This window comes from Danio rerio, chromosome 16, assembly GCF_049306965.1.
Source record: "Danio rerio strain Tuebingen ecotype United States chromosome 16, GRCz12tu, whole genome shotgun sequence".
Taxonomy (NCBI): Eukaryota; Metazoa; Chordata; class Actinopteri; order Cypriniformes; family Danionidae; genus Danio; species Danio rerio.
The window spans coordinates 13,209,876-13,231,975 of record NC_133191.1 but is presented as its reverse complement, the minus strand read 5'-3'; the positions used below and the strand labels follow the sequence as shown (position 1 = coordinate 13,231,975).

At 37.7% G+C, this 22,100-nt stretch overlaps 1 protein-coding gene across 1 annotated transcript in view; it reads right to left on the bottom strand.

The window, feature by feature from the left end:
• Positions 1 to 329: 329 nt before the first annotated feature.
• cacng6b (calcium channel, voltage-dependent, gamma subunit 6b) overlaps positions 330 to 22,100 on the bottom strand; it is a 37,619-nt gene continuing 15,848 nt past the window's right edge. The window contains exons 3-5 of the mRNA XM_001342797.8: positions 17,678 to 17,752; positions 6,196 to 6,333; positions 330 to 805 (exon numbers count right to left, since the gene is read on the bottom strand). Coding sequence (XP_001342833.1) covers positions 582 to 805; positions 6,196 to 6,333; positions 17,678 to 17,752 — 437 coding nt within the window. The 3' untranslated portion in view covers positions 330 to 581. The remainder of the gene's footprint in view (positions 806 to 6,195; positions 6,334 to 17,677; positions 17,753 to 22,100) is intronic.

The following is a 22,100-nucleotide window of genomic DNA, read 5'->3' as shown; positions in this document are numbered from 1 at the left end:
CTGCTTAATATCTGTTGATACTGCTCCTTCAACAGACATTTAAGTGACTATAAGAAACTTTGCAAGTACATGTGAACTTACACTAACTCTAACCACAACCTAACAGTCCACTTTTAATCTAATGAGTATTAGTTGGCATGTGGATGCAGTGTAACTTAAATTCAACAAACAGACCACTAAAATAAAGTGACTTTTTTTTTTCGTTTTCAGAAACAAATTCATTTTCAGGGGCCTTCAGTCAGTTTTACAAGACAAGTAATCAAATCTGCTTTCTTTTTTATACAAATCAGCAATGCAAATAAATGAACAACGCATAAAAGCACAGCATGTTGTGTAAATTAAGCCTTTAAAGACAGTAAACAGATCGAGTTGGTCACTGATTTTATGTACAGAGCCACCGTAGAAAGATCAGCTCAAATTTCAGAGTCGGTGTAAGCATGTGCATTAAGGTCTATAATGTTACTAATGAGCAATTCTAATGCAGGATACGGCGGATCATTAGCTTTTGAGAGTCCTTAATAACATCAGATAATCTCTGTATAATAGTATAAAAGATTGTGTGCTACTTAGCTCACTGACAGCTAGGCATCGCTACTGCTCTGCTGACGAAAACATTTCTCCAGAGGGTTGTAGGGGAGGGAAAGCAACAGGAAAATAAGCCCTCCAATAATGAGAATGGCCCCAGACGAGCCAACACACGCCACCGACCAGGACAACTCGTGATGGAGAGGGATACTGTGATCGCTTGCCAATAGCGCCAGGATAGACTGGTGGAACACTATGATTGACAACAGGACCAGGATACCTGCGGAAAGTGGACATCAGAGGTCATTTCATTTGAACATATGCATACAATTAGATGGCATTTGATATAATATAGACCATTTTGAGGGTTGTAAACAATAACAATAGTCCTAATGTGATTCCTGTTTTAATTTTCTCATTTCCATAGCTTCCGAGAATCCAAAAAAGTTTACATATTGATGAATAATGTTATGATAGCTGTTTTAATGTTGAGTTATGGTTGAATTCCCTCTTTTTGCAGTTATGAAATAGTTTGACAACAAGCAGGAAATGTTCTTGGGCCAATGACATCACTACATTGAAATGGTCTGTAGTTCCAGATTATGATTTTAGTGATCCTGACTGCATTTGTAGCATAATATTGATGCGTTTTGAATGGCATTAGAATAAATCAAATCTCATATGCTAAGTATCATTAGATTTTTTTATGATACAAGTGACAAATCAATACTTTTAAAACAGTGCCTGAAACAATACTTTTAAAAAGTGGCTAAATAATGTAGGATGGCATTAAGAATGCTATTAGACAGGACAATCAAAAATATCAATACACCCATACATTGACCCTCTTTTAAAAGAAATCAGTAAAGAGGACAAAAGAGTGTTACAGCAGGTGTAAAATAGCCTTAGTTCACCCTCATGTGGTTTCAAACCTTAATGAGTTTATTTCTTATTGTGAACACAAAAGAAGATATTTTGAAGAAAGCTGAAAACCTGTAATCATTGAATTCCGCAGTAGGAAAAACACATATAAGTCAATGGTTACAGGATTTCAGCGTTCTTCAAAATATATCCTCATTTGTTAACAGAAGAAAGAGGGTCATAAAGGTTTGTAAAATGTAAGTAAATGATGACAGATTTCCAATTTTTGGGTGATCTTTCTCCTAAAGGCGCACTAGATTTTAGGCAAATTTGATGGGGCTTTAAACTTAATCATTTGAGTTCATTTGGGAGTTTTAGAAAAGTCTGTGCAAGAAAAAATACAAATTATAATTTCAAGAGTTCACATTTAGCTGATAATTAATTAACAGCAAGTTTGGCATGCTGTCCCGGGAGAGAGCCCTTACCCCAAAAGGTCCTTGAGCCCTGAGCTCCCCCCCTATTGCAAGGCGAGAGGGGAACTTTGAGCTCAGGTAGATCTCGACAACTCCCCCCTTGATAAGAGGTGATGACTAAAATGAATGCTATTAAGAGATATGCTGCAGGATGAGAGTTTGACTGTAGTGCTAAATTTAGATTGATCAATTCACTTGTAGTGCATGTTTTTGGAATGTGGGAGGAAACCGGAGAACCCGGGGAAAACCCACGCGAGCACGGGAAGAACATGCAAACTACGCACAGAAATGACCGCCGGCCTGTTAAAGGAATAGATCCAGTGAGGTTCTTGCAGTGAGGCAACAGTGCTAACCACTGGGCCACCGTGCCTCCATATGAAGGGAAAGGTGGAGAAGTAAGGGGTGGAAGGGGTGATTCTTCAAGTCGAAGATGGCTGTAGTGAAAAACCCTGGCTCTTTATAGTGGGTTAGGACTGGCCTCACTGGTGGATCAACGTAGCTAATGCGAACCAGCCGTGTTCAATCATAATCACATGATCCTCTCGTAATTAGTTTATAAATAAACTTCACTTAGATAGTAAATTTAAATAAAATAGTAATTTATAGTATATACTATTGTGTTTTGATCCATACTATAGTAAAGTACTTGAATGGATCTGTTCTAGTAATACTATTTTAGCTATAGTAATACAACAACTTATGAAAACAAATAACCCATATTCCATATTGACATGAAAGCATCACTCAGTTGTTGCAAATTTGTCAGTCCATCCATGATTTGAACCTTCCGTTCCACCACATCCCAAAGGTGCTCTATTGGATTGAGATCTGGTGACTGGAGGCCATTTGAGTACAGTGAACTCATTGTCATGTTCAAGAAATCAGTTGGAAATGATTTGGGCTTTATGACACATGACACATTTGTGCGTTATCCTGTAGAAGTAGCCATCAGAAGATGGGTACACTGTGGTCATAAAGGGATGGACATGGTCAGCAAAAATACTGAGGTAGGCTGTGGCTTTGACACAATGCTCAATTAGTACTAATGGGCCCAAAGTGTGCCAAGAAAATATCCCCCACACCATTACACCACCACCCTGAACTTTTGATGGATGGATCCATGCTTTCATGTTGTTGAAGCTAAATTCTAAACGAACCCTCCAAATGTAGCGGAAATCGAGACTCATCAGACAAGGCAACGTTTTTCCAATCTTCTGTTGTCCAATTTTGGTGAGCCTCTGAATTGTTTCATGTTCTTAGCTGACATGAGTGGCACCCAGTGTGGTCTTCTGCTGCTGTAGCCAATTCGCCTCAAGGTCAATATGTTGTGCATTCAAAGATATTCTTCTGCATACCTTAGTTGTAACGAGTGGTTATTTGAGTTACTGTTGCCTTTATCAGCTCGAACAAGTCTGGGCATTCTTTTCTGACCTCTGGCATCAACAAGGCATTTGCGCCCACAGAACTGCCACTCTCAGGATATTTTCTGTTTTTCAAACCATTCTCTGTAAACCCTAGAGATGGTTGTGTGTGAAAAATCCAGTAGATTTCTACTGGAGTAGTTTCTGAAATACTCATACCAGTCCGTTTGGATTCAACAACCCTGCCTTGTTTAAAGTCACTTTTTTCCCCACTCTTATGCTCAGTTTGAACTGCAGCAGATCATTTTGACTATCTACATGCCTAAATGAATCGAGTTGCTGCCATGTGAAAAGCTTAGGTGCTGGTTCCAGACAGTGCAAAATGCAGACAGTGCAAATACAACGACAGTGCAAAATACAGCAGCTTACTCCCAAAAAACAAAACGATGTAAAATTGGCAGTGTTGACAGTGATATGTACAATGAATAGGTGTACCCATAGTTGTAGCCAGTCTTGTTTTAAGTATGGGTTGGTTAAAGTGCAGTGCATGTTACATATTGATGGTGTGCAGTGAGGGATATGGAAGAGTCTGTGTGAGGTGTGTTAGGTGTTCATCAGCCTGATAGTCTGAGAGAAGAAGCTTTTCTTCAGTCGGCTGGTGCGTGACCGGTCTAGTCTATGGCTTAGGTGGCTGGAGTCGCTGATGATTCTCTTGGCTTTCCTCATGCACCGTCTAGTGTAGATGTACTGGAGGGAGGGAAGCTCACCTTCAACTACGTGTCCAGCAGTTTGCACAATCCTATGTAGGCCTTTGCGATTGCTGCTGGTGCTGTTTCCATACCAGGTGGTGACACAGCCAGTCAGGATGCTCTCCACAGTGCAGGTGTAGAACGAGCGTAGGATGTGGGGGCTCATTCCAAACCTCCTGAAACGCCTGAGGAAGAAGAGGCGTTGTTGTGCCTTCCACAGAACTGCGTCTGTGTGAGCAGTCCATATCAAATCCTCAGCGATGTGGACTTCAAGAAACTTGAAAGTGCTGACTCTCTCTACTAGTGTCCCGTTAATGGTGATGGGGGTGTGTTCTTTCTTTTCTCTCCTCAAATCCACCACCAGCTCCGTGGTTTTGCTGTTGTTGAGTGAGAGGTGGTTTTCCTCACACTACTGCGTCAGAGTGTGCACCTCCTCTCTGTAGGCCGTCTCATCATTATTGGTATTTAGGCCCACCACCATTGTGTCATCAGCAAATTTAACGATGACGTTGGAGCTGTATTTGGCTGTACAATCATTTGTGTACAGGGAGTACAGGGCGGTTTTGGAATCGGCCACCGGAGCGCACAGTGTGTGCCCTCTGTCCTGGGCTTCAAAGCGGGCGTAGAACAAGTTGAGCTCGTCCGGGAGAGCGTAGCAATGTTTACAGTGGCGGGTCTGTTACTTTTAAAGTCTGTGATGTAATTAAGTCCGTGCCACATGCTCCTTGCGTTATTGGTGTTAAATTGACCCACAACCTTGTCTCTGTATTGATGTTTTGCTGCTTTGATGGTTTTTCTGAGGTTTTATTTAGCTTATTTTTGTTCCACAGCATTTCTAGATTTATAGGCGGAGGTTTGCACTGATAGGGCTGTTCAAACTTCGACATTGATCAATGGTTTTTGGTTGGGGTAGATACGGATTGAATGCCTGCTTAGCTTTCACACCAGATGCAGAAAGCACTGTGCATTGAAACCCATTCATTTCAACTGCTTGCGCCAGACAATGGTGGATTATTAATAAAAAGTGCCTCATCCACCATGCTGCCATATTAGCCAACACATACATATATATATATATATATATATATATATATATATATATATATATATATATATATATGTGTGTGTGTGTGTTGCTAGAGTCATGCTCTACTATATTGTTCCTTGACCACATTCCTGGAAGACCACCAACACTACATGTGTTATATGTCTCCTCTATCTACCACACCTATTACGAGTCTTTCAGTCTCTGCTAATGAGCTGATGATCTGAATCAGGTGTGTTTGGTTTAGGAGGCATGGGCTGTTTCTCAATTCCAAGAAAGCTGTGAATGGACTTACCAAGATACCTCGGAAGGACAAACTTGGGAGACCGCCATGCTTTCACACCAGATGCACAAAGCACTGTGTTATGAAACCCATTCATTTCAAGGAAGGATTGTAATGCACAGACCAAAGCTCAACTGCAGCAGTCAAAATAACTCAATATTCTGCTCTGCTCATGTAACTGTATACATTTCTAACTACTGATAAATCAAACATGCTCGTTGCAAAAGCAAAGTTTACTCAAATATTAATTTCTATGTAGTATTCTTGTTCCTGCTGTTTGCTAAAGTAATACTATGCTGCCATGGCAATTTTGATAAAACTATGCATCTCAGCTTTTTCACTGTCAATATTGTTTTAATGTCAATAAAATGTTGTTTTCAGTTTCATTTTCCAGCCAAGTACATCCAGAATTTTTGGTTTGGTCTATTTTGGTGCATCCCTACTAACTTTTTTAGAATTGGTCACTGGTCACTGTCACGTGGTCACCCTAACCCTAACAGCATTAGGATTTTCTGCAACAATAAATGCTCATGATTTGTAATATTTACAGATAGTAAAAAATGCATTTAAATTTGTTCTTAGGCTTAAGTTTCAGCCATGTTTTCTTTTGGTAAGCCTAAAACACATTAAACAAAAGTAGTTACACATGACTTGTGAAGTGACACTAAATAAGGCTGGCTGTAGTTTTATTGAGATGATTATAGTTTAAGCTCAGAATCTCAGCAATCGGACACAGTGTGCTTATACCAATGGAATTGCACCTTTGATCTAAAACACTGACTCACAGGATGCCCCTGTCAAGTTGAGAGTCCTCTTTAAACTTTAGATTTACTCTTGACGAATGGTGCTGGTGTGTTTTCAAGTAGCTGAATGCAGTCAAGTGGTGTTTAACAGGTACCTGAGCAGACGAAGCAGATGGTAGCCGGCTTGAGGAAGAAGGGCACGCTCTTACTGATAGACATAGTGATACACACCGAGCCCATGACCATCATGAACAAACTGAGCAGAGCCAGCATCGCACCTGCTATATGCAAACCTGTGAGAAAAACAAAGCAAGAGTCATATTGGGTTTGACACAGAAAATGCCCATCATCTTATAATATACATGAACCACCAAACTCCCGCCGTGCTTGTTGAGCATTTAATTTCAAAACCACTGGCATTAATGGCCCTCCCTAACAGCCTGTGCTCTTCTGGGAAGGCTTTCTGATGGATGCTGGAACATGGCTGAAGGGATTTGCTTCCATTCAGACAGAAGAGCATTAGCGGGGTCAGGGACTGAATTTGGCCAGTGGGGTCTGGCACACATTCAGCATTCCAGTTCATCCCATAGGTGTTCAGTGTGGTTCAATTTGGGTCATAAGCAATAAATCAATTCTTTATGTTGCTGGAGACGTGCTCTACCATTTGAGACACCAGAGACAAATCAAATTTGAGCTATACTCTAGGACATATATATATATTTTTTAATGCCATGTCAGCTTCTCTGTCTATATTCATGGCAAAGTTTAGTTATTTCCAAAATTTTCAGAATTTTAAAACTTACAGGATGTTTTCATAGTACAATGAAGATTTGATTCAGGTCATGTTCACACTAAATGGAGTTAACATTTAGTTCCTCCCTCACGCCACTGAACATTGAGTTCGGCCCTCACGCCTCACTTTGTCTCCATAACCAATCACCTACTCCCTAAAACTTAATGCAGACCATTAGCACTGTTCTTCTCATTCTTTCGAACCCACCCTCCCTCTATTTCCTCGTTTCCCATTCACAACCCTCTCTTCACTCTTTGGCTGAATCGAGGGGTCCAATCACTCTACCAAAGTATTAGAGACGGTACCCCCACTCTGAGTCTCTGGGCATTATCGTAGGATGCCCGATCAACCGACCTACCTGTTCACTGTTTCTTACTTCTCTTTCCCTTCATCCCACTGTTCTCTTACCATACCTTCATCCCTACATCCCTACAATAAAGTCTTGCTCAAAGTGTGGTGTGGTCCATGCTGGTGAATATGTTTTTGTTTAAAATGTGATATTTTTCTCTGTTTTGGCCTTCCATCGACATTAAAACTATGTTTCTATTTCTTTTTGAAAATGCTCTCCAGATTGGAAAGGTTTGAAAACATCATTTTCGAATCGCAGAGTGAACTGAAAAACTGAGGTTTTCGAAAACTATGACACATTTTTTGTTGGAGTGTAACGATACAAGTATTCATCCCAAACTGTCATGGTTTGGTTTATGTTTGGTTCATGCACTCCAACAAAAAATACAGTCAATCTAGAAGTGCCAGTCACCAGAGTTAGGCAGGAAAAGACTGCAGCAGTGCAGAATGTGTCTTTGTGTGTAAAAGCAGCTCATCCACCATGTTGCCGTAAAAAGTTGTTGTAACACATCAATTATTACACACTGTAGATCATTTATTGACCATTACAAAATAGTGAATTCCTTATTTGTTAAGCATTAACTCTGCATTAATAGACTTTAGTAAGCAGTTTATAACTGCAGATACAAATCCTCTAATCTTGACTTTTTAAATTTACATTTAAAATGTGCTTAATAACTGTACTTTCATACTCTGTTACTAATTCATTTTTCATGACTAAATTACAAATCGCATTATTTACAAATCACTTGTATTTAATAGTTTGGGGGTGTTAAGTTCATTCAGAATGAGTTAGTAAATTATTAATAAATTATTCAAAGTAACATTTTTATTATTTAGGCAAATATTAATAGTTCATTTATATGATAATTTTTGTCAGCTTCATCCAGTTTTGTGATTTAATCTAAAGTGAGGACTATTTATGTTTCATAATTCCCTAATACATGAAAATTAAAGGCTCAGTATCAAAAGAACAATACGTCTTTGCAAGCTTATTTAAGAAGTAAAATTACTGTAAAGTTTAAACATTGCTGAATAACAGCAGTGTCAAAATATAACAAAGTCAGATAAAACAACAACAATATAATAATTTAAAAACATATTATGATACAACATTTCAATGTTATTTAGCGACATTTAAACTGTACAGTACTTTTTTTAAATTAATTACTACTTCAAATGAATAGAAATTACTTCAAATGAATAGAGATGAATAAATTCATTTGTTTTCTTTTTTTTCTGTTTATAATTAAACTGAACCTTTAATTGTCATTTATAAGGGATTTATGAAGTATAAATAGTCCTCACTTTAGATTAGGTGACAAAACTGGATGAAGTTGACTTAAAGCATTTATCAAACATACAAATTAACTATTAATATATGCCTGAATAACAATAACATAAAAATGTAAATTTGAAAAGTTTTTTAATCATTTACTTAGACATTCTAAGTACTCTTTAAAAACCAGCAACTTATCTCAAATAACTGCTTTGTAAATGATGCAATACTTCATTTAGTAATCAAAATAATAATAATTAACAAAGTATGAAAATACAATCATTAAGAACCTCATATATTTGCTTATAAGTCAAGAATAGAGCATTTGTATCTGCAGTTACAAACTGCTCACAAACATCTGCTAATGTAGTTAATGCTTAACAGATAATATGTTACCAAAGTTCTTTATGTTGCTACAGTCATGCTTTACTGTTTGAGAGACTGAAGCTCAGCTCTTTTCATAAAATCTCTGCTATACCCCAATACCTATTTCTTTTTTTTTTTAATTTAATGCCTAGCTAAGCTTCTACGGCTATATTCATGGCAATGTTTATTTGCAAACTGAAACCAAGATATTTTTCTAAAAACGTTATAGCTACAGTTTATTCTCCGACCCCTGGTAGGAGGGAATAAGCCTATAAGGAAAGTGGGTGAGTGACTTAAGAGCTGATTAACTTAAATATTTTAAAGTTTCGACAAAATAAAGCAAATTTCCTACAGTAGTAGAAAAATTACAATCGAAAAAAATAAGTGTTTTATCCACAGTGAATTATAACATGCTCGATGTGAACAACAGACCAAAAATGAAGTCATTTTTTTTACTGAAATTCTACATCAGTCGTTCCCAACCCTTTTCGCCTGAGACCCCCTATTGTAAGTGCCCCCTCCACATTTAATGATATTATCCCTGATGTAAGTTTGCTGTAGGTATGTCAAAAAAATGTTGTTTTCATACAAATGGTATGTTTATTACTGTATCTAGATATGTTTATGCACAAATAATAGCCTCTTGTAAAGTATAAAAGCAAAACATTAGTATACCTTGCAGTATTGGGATGAGTTTTTTTGCAAATGTCTTATTAATTTGGACGGCCTCACACATTTGTTAGCAAGAACTTTGGAGCCGACAATGCACTGTGGTTGGGTCAATGACTCTTTGCTTTGAGAAAATGGAATAAAACTATAGTTCAGATATACTATATTGGTATTTCTTGCATTTCGTGTTTCCAGTATTGCCAGCGATGTGACACAACATGTTTGGAGCTTCCTCACCTTAGTCCAGTATGCTTGGGTCATTACTATTAGCTGCTGAAGGAGGACGGATTACAAATTTGTCTATTTTTTTTTGGTTGTCCGGGGGATAAAATGAACTAAGATGAACAACATGAACGTTCATAGTCCAGATCTCTGGCAAGTTTGGAGAAATATTTGATTGATAAACGAATTGTTCTTTTGAATCAGATTATTTTAATGCATTAGTTCAGCATTCAGACTAGTTGAATCAAACTGTTCTGAACCTTCAGTTTGACTCAACATACTCAAAGCTACATTGCAATTTACTGGTGAAAAATATTTTAAAGGTTCACGAAACTCTCAAGTACTTTTTTTGAGATTTTAACAGATTTGTGTATGTTGAGCATCAGTTAAGACAATGTTAGCACCTGTTAGCATTAACTGTGGGGAAACCTGGATAATTTTGAGCTTTTGTCAGCTAATTTCAGCTTCCGGGTATACAATTATTATTGGGGTGGGAACAAAATCAGTGACGTAGCGCAGAACTGCGAGTTCAAAGATGACGGGTCAGTTTTTCATTATTATTACTATGAGAAGAGCCGGCTTCTCAATCATTCATGAGAGCACATGCTTTCCGAAAGCAAAGCAGACCTGGCTGCCATTTCCCAGCTGTGAAATCCTACATTGATGACTGGGTGAGACGTGTCCACGGACCCACGGCACACAGTATTTAGCCGTTCATGAAGGGTTGTATGTGTTTGCTTCCATGATCCACAGGGTTTGTTGCATGTTTTCCCCAGCGATCCTGTCAGGGCCGATACAGCAAAGGTGTGTGTGCTGCAAGCATTTTTGTCGGGAGAGCAGTTCGAGAATTGGAGAATGGCGGACGTTGTACTTTATCCAAAGTTCGTGCATATTCAGACACATCACAGGCTGCTGTGTTCACCTAAATCCTCACGATTACCAGCAGGGCTAATAGTTAAAATAGACAGGGCAAGAGACCTGCTGCACTCAGTCTGCATTCAGACATGGGGATTAATAGAAAAGTCCTCATTTATAGTGTTTATTTGAACACGATTATCTTTATAATGATTGTGGTTATGGTCGAGGCAGTGGCCTTACAGCAAGAAGGTCACTGGGTTGCTGGTTCGAACCTAGGCTCAGTTGATGTTTCTGTGTGGAGTTTGCATGTTCTCCCTGCCTTTGCGTGGGTTTCCTCCGGGTGCTCTGGTTTCCCCCAAAGACATGCGGTACAGTTGAATTGGGTAGGCTAAATTGTCCGTAGTGTATGAGTGTGTGTGTGAATGTGTGTGTGGATGTTTCCCAGAGATGGGTTGCTGGAAGGGCATCCGCTGCGTAAAAATTTGCTGGATAAGTTGGCGGTTCATTCCACTGTGGCAACCCCGGATTAATAAAGGGACTAAGCCGACAAGAAAATGAATGATTGTGTATATGAAATTACAAATGTAGCAGGGCATTAAATTACTTTTTCAAGAGTTCACACCTAGCTGATGATTGATAGTAAAGCTAGTTTGGTGTGCTGTCCCGGGAGAGAGCCCTGAGCTTATAAGATCCTCGGCTCCCTCCCTGGGCTCCCTCCCGTTGAAGGCGAGAGGGGAGTTTGAGCTCAGGTAGATCTCAATGAGTCCCCTTCTTCCTTGTTGTAGCTAAGTGTCAGATATGTATACTGAAAGGTGTACTCGGAGGTTAGCTAATGTATTTGATTAATTATTTAGAGTGCTTGTTTTTGAACTGTGGGAGGAAACCGGAGGACCCAGGGAAAACTCACGCGACCACAGGGAGAATGAGCAAACTCCGCACAGAAATGCCGTCTGGTTTGGAAAGGAATTAAACCAGGGGCATTCTTGCTGTGAGGCAACAGCGCTAATCGCTGGCCACCGCTTTCATCCCTCCGTTTGAAAGGAGGGAAAGTAGGGTTGGGTTGGGGGGGGTTTCTTCGAGACGAAGATATTGAGATGAGAAAAGTCTGGTTATTTATAGTGAGTTAAGGATCGTCTGATAGGATAATCAGTCATTAGCTAACGTTGGAACAGCTGCGAACAATCATAAGCACGTGATCCTCTCGAAATTTGTTTATGAATAAACTTCACTTATTTCTTTGCATTTTAACTTTGTAAACTATAAAATCATGGGTCTCCTCGTGGTTTGTGTCTCATTTTGTAAACCGACTGACAACAGTTGTTCGCTCCCTCCTTCTCCCATCCTCTGCTGGCCACGCCCACTCCTGCCCTTTTGCTCGCGAAGCTCCACGCCCACTATGATGCATCTTTTGAAAAAATTCTAAGGTGGACCTGAACCGAAAGTGGGGGGTGTCATGACCCTTTAAGTAAATAATCATAAGATACATTTCAGTCTGTCTCTCAGAATCTCTAAGTGAACCTCAGAGAACCGTACAAAATAAAAATAGGCAGTTTATGACCACATTAAAACATAATGAAAAAACAGCACTTTAAATTTGTACAATAACCTAAAAGCTACATGACTTTGTTTATTTCTGACTCAGATATAGATTTTAGTTTATTTTATACATTTAAAGTGCTGTTTATCCATTATGCTGTTTTAATGTGGTCATAAACTGCCTATATCCATTATTTTGTATAGTTCTCATCAATGTTGTCAATGCAGTGTTTTTTGCACAGCGTCTTGTTGTTTTTGGAGCATCTTTATCATTTGGTTTCAGAGTTTGTCTCTCGATATTTACATTCACATCTTGTCATTTTGGCAGACTGCCTTTAATATAAGCTGTTTTTTAAACAATTGAGAAAGTTCTGGAATTCTGAATCTTTCAGAAGCATTTTTTTATAATACGATGACCTCTTAGGCCATGTCCACACTAATTTGTTTAAAAAAATGTATATTAATCAATTGGCCTTCTGTAATAATATGTATATTAATCTTTTGGCCTTGTGTTCAAAGTGAGACAGCTTTTGAAAATGAAGATACATTTTTAGTCTTGGCCAATTCAGCTAAAATGGTGGACGTTTCTGTACAGTAGTTGTTTTGGTTGCTCTAGGTTTCGACAGCATTGTAAATAGGGCTGTGCAATTATTCATCATTTAATTCTCAGAGCTGATGTTTTGGGATGTCTCCCAGTCTATATATTATCATGTTTTGTTTTGTTTTTTTGTTAATTTATACTCCTGTGTTAATTGCAGCAATTACTCTACCTCACTCTCAGCTCATAATAAAACCTGGTGCTAGACATATTGCCAACATATTTCAAAGAGCAATAAAATACCAGGCAGAAATGATGCAACTTAAAGCATCTTAGGTCAATGCATTCGCAGTACAGGGATGAAAGCATTTTCAGTAGTTTCATTTTAAATCAACTGGTGAAAATGATAAAGCAGATGCAAAAAATGTTTTTTCACATGATTGTAGATGCAGCCAATAAATAAATAAATAAAGAGAATTTTGATTTGGGCGATGCAGTGGCGCAGTAGGTAGTGCTGTCCCCTCACAGCAAGAAGGTCGCTGGTTCGAGGTTCACCTGGGTCAGTTGGCGTTTCTGTGTAGAGTTTGCATGTTCTCTCTGCATTCGTGTGGGTTTCCTCCGGGTGCTCTTGTTTCCCCCACAGTCCAAAGACATGCAGTACAGGTGAATTGGGTAGGCTAAATTGTTCGTAGTGTATGAGTGTGTATGGGTGTTGCCCAGAGATAGGTTGTGGCTGGAAGGGCATCCGCTGCATAAAATATATGCTGGACAAGCTGGCGGTTCATTCCGCTGTGGTGAACCCAGATTAATAAAGGGACTAAGCCGAAAAGAAAATGAAGTAATAAATTTTGATTTCTCAGTTCATGTCTTAATTTACTTTTAAAGGTTTTCCCATACTAAATTTACATCTATCTGAAATGAAAAACACTTCAATTATATGTTCATCTACATCATATAATCTACTTTCTGTAAACGGTCCAAGACCCTGCTTTGCTCTAAATGGTCAAATGGCTACTATTTGTTGTGCATGTCACATCACCTTATCTGAATCTCTACTCTTCCTCAGCACTTCTAAAAGTGTATAATGCTTATCATTCTCAAGCCATCTGATGTGTTTTAGATTACAGCTCTGCCCTTTTATGTTTGGCCAGAGGTGAACTAGTCGCTCTGACTGAGCCTGGTTTCTCCCAAGGTTTGTTTTCCACTTTCATCAAATTGAGGAGTCTTGTTTCCGTCTATTGGTCTTGGTTGCTTGCCACTGTTGCCTCTGGCTTGCTTGATTGGGGTTGGTGGAGCTGCTGAACTGAATCAGCTAGATCTACACCAGTATTCTACCACAACTGTAAGTAATATGCAAAAATGTTCTACCATCTGAAATATTATGGCGTTTAATTCTCTTTTCAGATATGTCAGTCAAACAATAGTGTCAGTTTTACTGTAGAAATTCAATCTTTATCCCTTTTGAAGTGCTAGCGGATTTACTTTTGCAGCATTAACAACACAGCATCTTCTAAACATGTTGACAACACAAATCAAACACTTCCAGAGCTCGACTTCAACTAAAGTGTTTCAGCAACAAAACAGACATTGTATGTGGGCATCCATCGACTATACTGAAATTATAGAAATTTGTTGCAAACCTACAAAGGTTGGTGCAGTGTTTTAAGAAGGTTTCATGTTTACACATCAACATTTTTAAAATGATCCGCATTAACACAATTTCAGAAAATGGCCTAATGTTTTACATATATACCAGGCGCATTATTACATATTTGGCACAATGAAGTTAGTAAGCTAGTAAGGAGGTTAGCGGCTGTAAGGAAGTGACAATAGCCCCTTTCACACATACAGACCTTTCCGGAAAATTACCGGCAATTTTCCGGAAAGGTTGTATGGTGAACAGGCCCTTTTTGAAAATACCGGTAAATTCGTTCTGGCTATTTTCCGGAAAGAGAAGTTGTAACATTACCGGTAATTTGCCGGAATGCTGCTCTGTGTGAATGCAGAAGGAAGATTGCCGTAATAAGCGCGTCCACGTCTAGAACGGGCTGACGTGAGACACCTGCTTTAGCCAATCAGAACAGTCAGACGCATTCATGTGCGCGCGGTTTATGAGAATAAAAGCCTTTGAATATTTTTTCCAGACACCTTTAGCTGCTAGATGTTAGTCAAATAATGTTTCTATGTTCCTTCTTAATTCTAACTGTGTAAATAATTATCAATAAAATGTTTATGATAATCCATTGTTTGTTTACCTTCAAGCTTTGCGTGTGCCTGTGAGCGCCCATAGCGCCAGCACACACACATATCATGCACATCTCGACATGCGAAAGTGTTTCCCTATGTTTTCATTAGAGTTGTACTCAATACTGATCCATCGGAAGAGTTTGTAATGTAGTCAAATGTTTACAAACACAAGCGCAGCCGTTTAGAGGTCATTTCTGGTTAATGATGTCAGAATTTACCGGCATTTTGCGATGGATGTGTGAATGCTCTTTTTTGGAAAAATTCCATAACGTCCTCGCCTGTGTGAACAGCGCTTTTTTGAATATACCGGTAAAGTAGTTCCGGAAATTTTCCGGATATTTACCGGTATCACTATGTGAAAGGGGCTAATGTGGTGTCGGCAGCTCGACGATGGTTTGTATGTAGAATTTGTTGTGTGTCTATGATAAATAGTAAATTTACACTATGGAAACCACCACCACCACATACTATGCCATTGTTGTGTTTGTTTGTGCTTGTACCTCTCTAAACAAATACAGTGCATGACGTCAATATTTTAATATGCTCTCATTTTCAGGTGTTTGCATTGACACTGCTATGACAGTGTTTTCAAAAACATCAACTTTGTAACTCATTTTTTAAACGTGTGCATTTGCAGTCCAAACAACACTGTTGTCTGTTTACCATTTTTGTCTGAAAATATTTTCATGTAAATGGCCAATAACACTGTAGTCTCTTACTGCAAAAAAATGCTTTTCTTACTTAGATTTCTTTTTGTCTTGTTTCCAGTCCAAATATCTAACAATTTTTAAACCATGACGCATTTCATAAACAAGCAAAAGATATTGGGCTCTATTTTAATGATCTAGGCGCAAAGTCTAGAGCACAAAAGCATTAAGGGTATATCTGAATCCACTTTTGCTATTATAAGGACAGAAAAATACAGTTTGCGCCGTGGCACATGGTCTAGCAGGGTTGTGCTTATTCTCTTAATGAGTGATGGGTGTGGTTTGAGCATAGCCTGCAGTAAACAATCCACAGTCTCATTTCACATTCACTTTACCAGTCAGTTGTGTCACACCAAGGTGCATTTCAAGAGTTCACACTTGGCTCATGATGATTAAAACAGCTTATTTGGCGTGCTGTCCCGAGAGAGAGCCCTGAGCCCTGATCCTTTGATGGTGGGAGGAAACCGGGCAACCCGGGGGAAACCCATGCGAACACTGGGAGAACATGCAAACAGACAGAAATACTAGATGGCCCACTGAGGACCCGACGCCATTGGTATTCTTGCTGTGAGAGAATAGTGCTAGTCATTGGGCCACCATGCCGCCCATTCTGGATAAAAGTGGAAGAAGGGGAGGAGGAGGATTTCTTCCAGACAAAGATAGTTGTAGAAAGGAAATGAGGATATATATAGTGACTTGGAATCCTTTGATTGGAGGATCATGATTAGCTAATGTGGGCCAACTGGGTCAATCATAAGCACGTGCTCCTCTCGAAATTAGGTTAAAATTAAACTTAACTTATTTACATGGCGGTCTTTGTAAGTGGAAAACTGAATGCTTCACTATCTGCAGCAAGGATAAACAACGAGCCTCCTCCATTCAGCCTCTTTACTTTCTCTTTACTTTACTTTTTACTTTACTCCTTTACTTTCTTGTTGTACGCACTCCACTGAAGACATCCATCAGTCTACATATTTAATTTTGTTTGTTAAGCAAAGATTTGTTGCAAAACTATTTCTAAATTCAGTTCAAATTTCCAGCAAACGAATAAATGAACAATAAGTAAGATGGGTTTATATCCAAACACACATCCTATTCTTACGCCCTATACAAGATGTTTTTTCATTTGTAAAGATGTTTGCGTAGTGCTGTACATCCTGTATTAAGGGTAAGTGTTAAAGGCACACATATAATGCATTCTGCGCTGGACTTTAGACCAGCGTTCAGTTAGTCAATGGGGCGGTCTATTTTAGTTCCTCAAAAAAGCAATACACCAACATTGCGCCTTAACAAGCTTCCTTCCTAGACCGGAACACCCAAGAGTCCACAAAGTGGCGCAAATGGATTTACTATTTAAACAACGTGGTGCAAATCGGGCCAATTAGGATTGCGTTGGTCTGAAAATAGCAACAAATTGTGCCAAACATGTCTTGCGCTGGGACTATGAAATGGGCCATTGTCTTGCTTTAAGAAATAATAGGCCAAAATTAAGTGATTTTTTCCCTTAAAATAAGCTAAATTATCTGCTAATAGCATAAGGAAAATAATCTTGTTTTTCCTTTTTAGATAAGATCATTTTGTTTACCCCTTGGCAGATTATTTAGCAAAAAACATGCTTAGATTTAACATATTATTAATTTTAAAAGGACTACATGTTTTGCTTGTCTAGAAAATGCTTCTTGTTTGATATTTGGACTTAAAAAAACTGTTAAAAAAAACATTTTTTGCAGTGCTGTCATCACTTCAGAATGAGTGATTTCTTTTGGGAGAAAAAATGCATAATAGATCTACTTTAAATGCCTTAGCAAACCTTATTAGAAAGGTCTATGTATTTATATATTTGGCCGTCCTGTGCATTTTGATTGGTATTTAATTATTATTCAGCTGAGACCTAAAATATTAACCGAACAAGAAAGAGCTCAAGTATGATCAGATTCCTGTTCACGTCTTTAAGACGGAGTAGGGGGAGGAGACAGAGACACATGACTGGTTTTCAATGAGAGAAACAGCGTGGAAGGAGCCGGAATGAATAGATGAAAAAGAAAAGAGGGCAGAGCGTACAGGAGGAACTTACTTTTTTGTGTGGTTTTCTTAAATATGACAGCATTCTCGCCAGAAGTGTAGAATTTGAAGTACGTGCAGTTGGATTCTGAAATGAGATAATGAGGGAGAAAGGTGAAGAATGAAGATCAGTCAGAGAAACAGAAAAAGGCACTTGAGCACTGGCTTATAAGCCCTGCGAGGGTCATTGTGTATTAATGTGTGGAGGACACAGAGCAGCCTTCTCACATATGGCAGTGAGAGAACAAGAGAGACGGAGAGAGCGAGGCAGATAGAGAGGGAGGGAACCAGAGAGAGGCAGATGGATAGAGAGGAAGAAGGGCAGAACGAGGCAGACAGACTCAGGTTAACATAAAATCCACATTCGCTTCCTCTTGTCCACTGCTGCTTGTCTGTCCTCGTCTTATATTGCAGGATTTTTCACTCATGTACTCTATATTTAGACCTGCAACCGGGCAGCAGTCAGAGTTTATCCATCCATGCACAATATGACTGACCTTTCTGCAATAACAGTGACCTGCTGCACACTTGTCTTCTATCCAGAATGCACCCTCAAAAAGCCATCTGTGCTCATTATGCGTTCTTATATAGTCATATTATTGCCCTTTATTTGATTTAATGTCAATCATATCATATCACAACATATCAAATTGTAATAGTTTCATATTATACCAAAATATTTTTTCCCTTGATCATAGACCACTGTAAAACATGCAGGGTTCCACACAATTCATTAAAATTTTAACAAATTTATGTGCATTGAACATATTTAAAAAAAAAATTAAGTTAATGAAATCTCAAGAATTGTGTTGTTTCAGCTCATTTTAAGTCAGAGATGCCCAAAGTGGGGCCCGCGGGCCAAAGTTGGCCAATGGTATCTTTTAATTTGGCCCACCATCCCATCTTTAAATAGAGAGAAAGTGGTGGGAAGGTGGTTGGGGTGAATAACTTTGACAGTGATCTTCATTTTGAATTTAACGTAAACTTTTGTTTCTTCATTTTATTGCCGAGCTACAAAATAGCCAACTGAAACTAAATGATTCAATTAAAAACTGTAAATGAATCAGACTTTTAAAATTTAAATGCTGTCAGCAAACTGCACAAGACATCTGAGAGCAAATCAAAGTAAGCTAAACTGGTGTATTTAACATTAAACTTGTAATAAATGGGATTGTTTATGTTTTACTGTTATACGTTCACTAAAAAATGAGAATTTTTAAATATGTTTAAAAATTATAATGCATTAGTTAATATGATTGAAAGTTATTTTTAAATATTACAAAATAAATTTTAAAAATTCCCCATGACAAACTTAATACATACGGTTTGGTATATATTCATCTCACAGCCCTTAGTCAAATTAAGTTCTTACCCTTTATAGGAAAAAGTTTGGGCACTCCTGAAATAAATAGTTTAACAAGCAAAACATATATATGTTTTTTTTTTTTTTTTTTTAAACAAAATCTATATTATTTAAGATTTTATTTAATAATTTGAAAGATCTTTTTATATAAGTAGTAGTTTTTACCATTTTACCATCATTATTATTATTTTTAATATTATTATTAATATTAATATTGTTGGAATATCAAGCCAATTCAATAAGAAAAGGTCTGGAGAGTGTTTTCTTCAATGCCAACAATATTAGTTATTTATTAGATTCAAATGAATAATTCGATGACAGAGCTCTGGGTTACGTTACCCCATTGGAATACAAGAATTACATTCAAGAGGTTTGCAACTAACTTACATTTCCTGACTCCAACATTTATACACAACTGATATTAACAGGTGGAATTTTGGTGTAGCGTCACTTATCAGTCATTCTGCAATGCTTTGGCTCTTGTACCCCCAGACATACTTCCTCTTTCTGCAACCCTTCTCTGCATACCAGAACTGAACAATTATGTGCATCTTTAATATATTTCACAACTTCTAAAAGCATCATGACAACTTGTGACATGTCTAGACTTTGTATTAAACAAAGGCCGCCACATTTTTCGCTTTTTCCACTTGTCAGCATGTTCCTTAAAAAAGTATGCAGCACGGTAAAAAAGAGGAAGTGTGTCTGGTCAAGATGTGTTATAATACAATAGAAAAGATTTACTTATCTGTTGTTAGTCTAAACGTTTTCCTAATAAATAAAAACACAGAAGTAATAAAAATACATTTCTTTTTTCCAACAATATTAAAACTAGATATATAAGTATAGCTTTTGTTCATTTTAATTTATGCAATTGAATTATATTTTCAAGTAAATCTAAACGAAAATATTTTCTTGTCAACTAGTTAAAACATATTCCACCAAATATTAATTTCTGTAGACATTTATGGCCATTTAACATATTTATGTGTTTTTTTTTTCTTTCTTTTTTGTCCTCGGTGATCTTTAATATATACTGGGTGATGTACTGTAACTACGCAAGATATTTTCTAAAACGTCAAGCAGGAACTTGTCTATAGCTCGTTAGTTAATTATTAAGACATAAAAAAACTAAAATAACAAAAATAAAATTATAAAAATATAGGAATATATAATAGTTTTTACATGCTTTATATCCTGAATTCAATTTGTTTCATATTTGTTTTTATTCAACTTGATGCATTCTTTATTTAATGTTTGAATACTGAAACTAAATAACAGCCATCGTTCAAATGGTTATATTTTACCATTAAAGTGTAATACATTTTATTCAGTTAAAGCACATCTTGTCCGTTTAATTTTAAATCCATTGTGTTGGTGTATAGAGCCAAAAATCGAGTCGATGTCCCAATATTTATGGACCTAACTGTATGTGTAACATTGATAACCTATGTATAAAACTGGAGGAACTGATGAACTGATGTCAACTGAATGGTTTTAAAATCTTTTTTTTCTGTCTTTTTTTTTTTTTGCTGTTTTGTTTGCCTTTTCTGTCTTTATAGTTGTTGTTGCTTTTTGTACTTTGTGCTGCTTTAAAGTCAAAATAAAAATATATTTAAAAAAACTACATAAATCACATAAATTAATCACTGACCTGCAGTTCACAGTAATACATTTTTTTCGTCAATATGTTTAAAACTGACTCTCACACAACACAATCTCACATTCCCTGTCTATTCATTCATTCATTCAATCATTCATTCATTCATTCATTTTCTTTTTGGCTTAGTCCCTTTATTAATCTGGGGACACCACAATGGAATGAATCGCCAACTTATCCAACATATGTTCTACGCAGCAGATGCCCTTCCAGCTGCACCCCAATGTGGGAAACACCCATACACACTCATTCACACAAACACACACACACACACACTTACACTACAGACAATTTAGTTTACCCAATTCACAGATAAGACCTGTCTTAGGACTGTCGGGGAAACCGGAGCACCCGGAGGAAACCCACAAACATATGGAGAACATGCAAACTCCACACAGAAAAGCCAACTGACCCAGCCGGGGCTCGAATCAGCGACCTTCTTGCTGTGAGGCGATCGTGCTACCCACTGCGCCACCGTGATGCCTGCCTGTTTATTTTTTTTAAGTTAATGTTTTTTGCTGTTTTTTCACCATATTTCACCACAAGTGTCACTTCCCAGCAGGCACAAGACGTTGCAGCTCAACGTTGTAAGGATGTTGCATTTTGGGTGGAAATAAAAATCAGTCCAACATCAGACAGACGTTGGATTTTGGCCCCTTTCCAATGCAACCTAAAAGCAACCAAATTTTAACGTCTAATGATGTTACAGATTGACGTTGTTTGGACGTTACCCCTATGACGTCTGTCAGATGTTGGATTTTGCTTGAATAAATGTCAGTATTTGACCTCAATATGACGTTGGTTTAAAATGTTGATTCAACATTGGATTTTGGTCACTTTCCAACACAACGTTGAATTTTGGTCAACATCACAACCTAAATCTAACCTAATAATGTTGTCTTATGACGTTGTGTGCCTGGCCTGCCGGGTTATATGACACTTTATTAAAAGTTTAAGTTTACTATTTTAAATGGTGTGGAAATACCTTTGTTTACATGCCCAATATTATGTAAATATAATAACGAAAAGGTCAAAGGATATGAATAAAAGTTTTGGGTTAGGGTTAATGTTTTTTTATTAAATATATATTAACAAATTTAAAACAATGTATATAAATAAATTAAAATATTTGAACAAGAATGGATTAAAAATTGGCAAAGCAGATCAAAATCCAAAATTTCAGCATTAAACTACTAGGAAATGATAGTTATTGTCATTTAAATGTTCCATGCACAAACCAAACTAGTTGTCTTTTCCATGAATTTGCCAAATCTTTCACACTTGGCCAAGAAAAAGTGCCCAGAAAGTTGCTGTCCTGCGTTCTCAGCTAAACGGGTGTCGTGTTGTGATCTGTTATGACAGGTTCAAGTAGAGAGTGGAACTGTTCCTTAACAGAGCTGGCAGTCGAAGCGA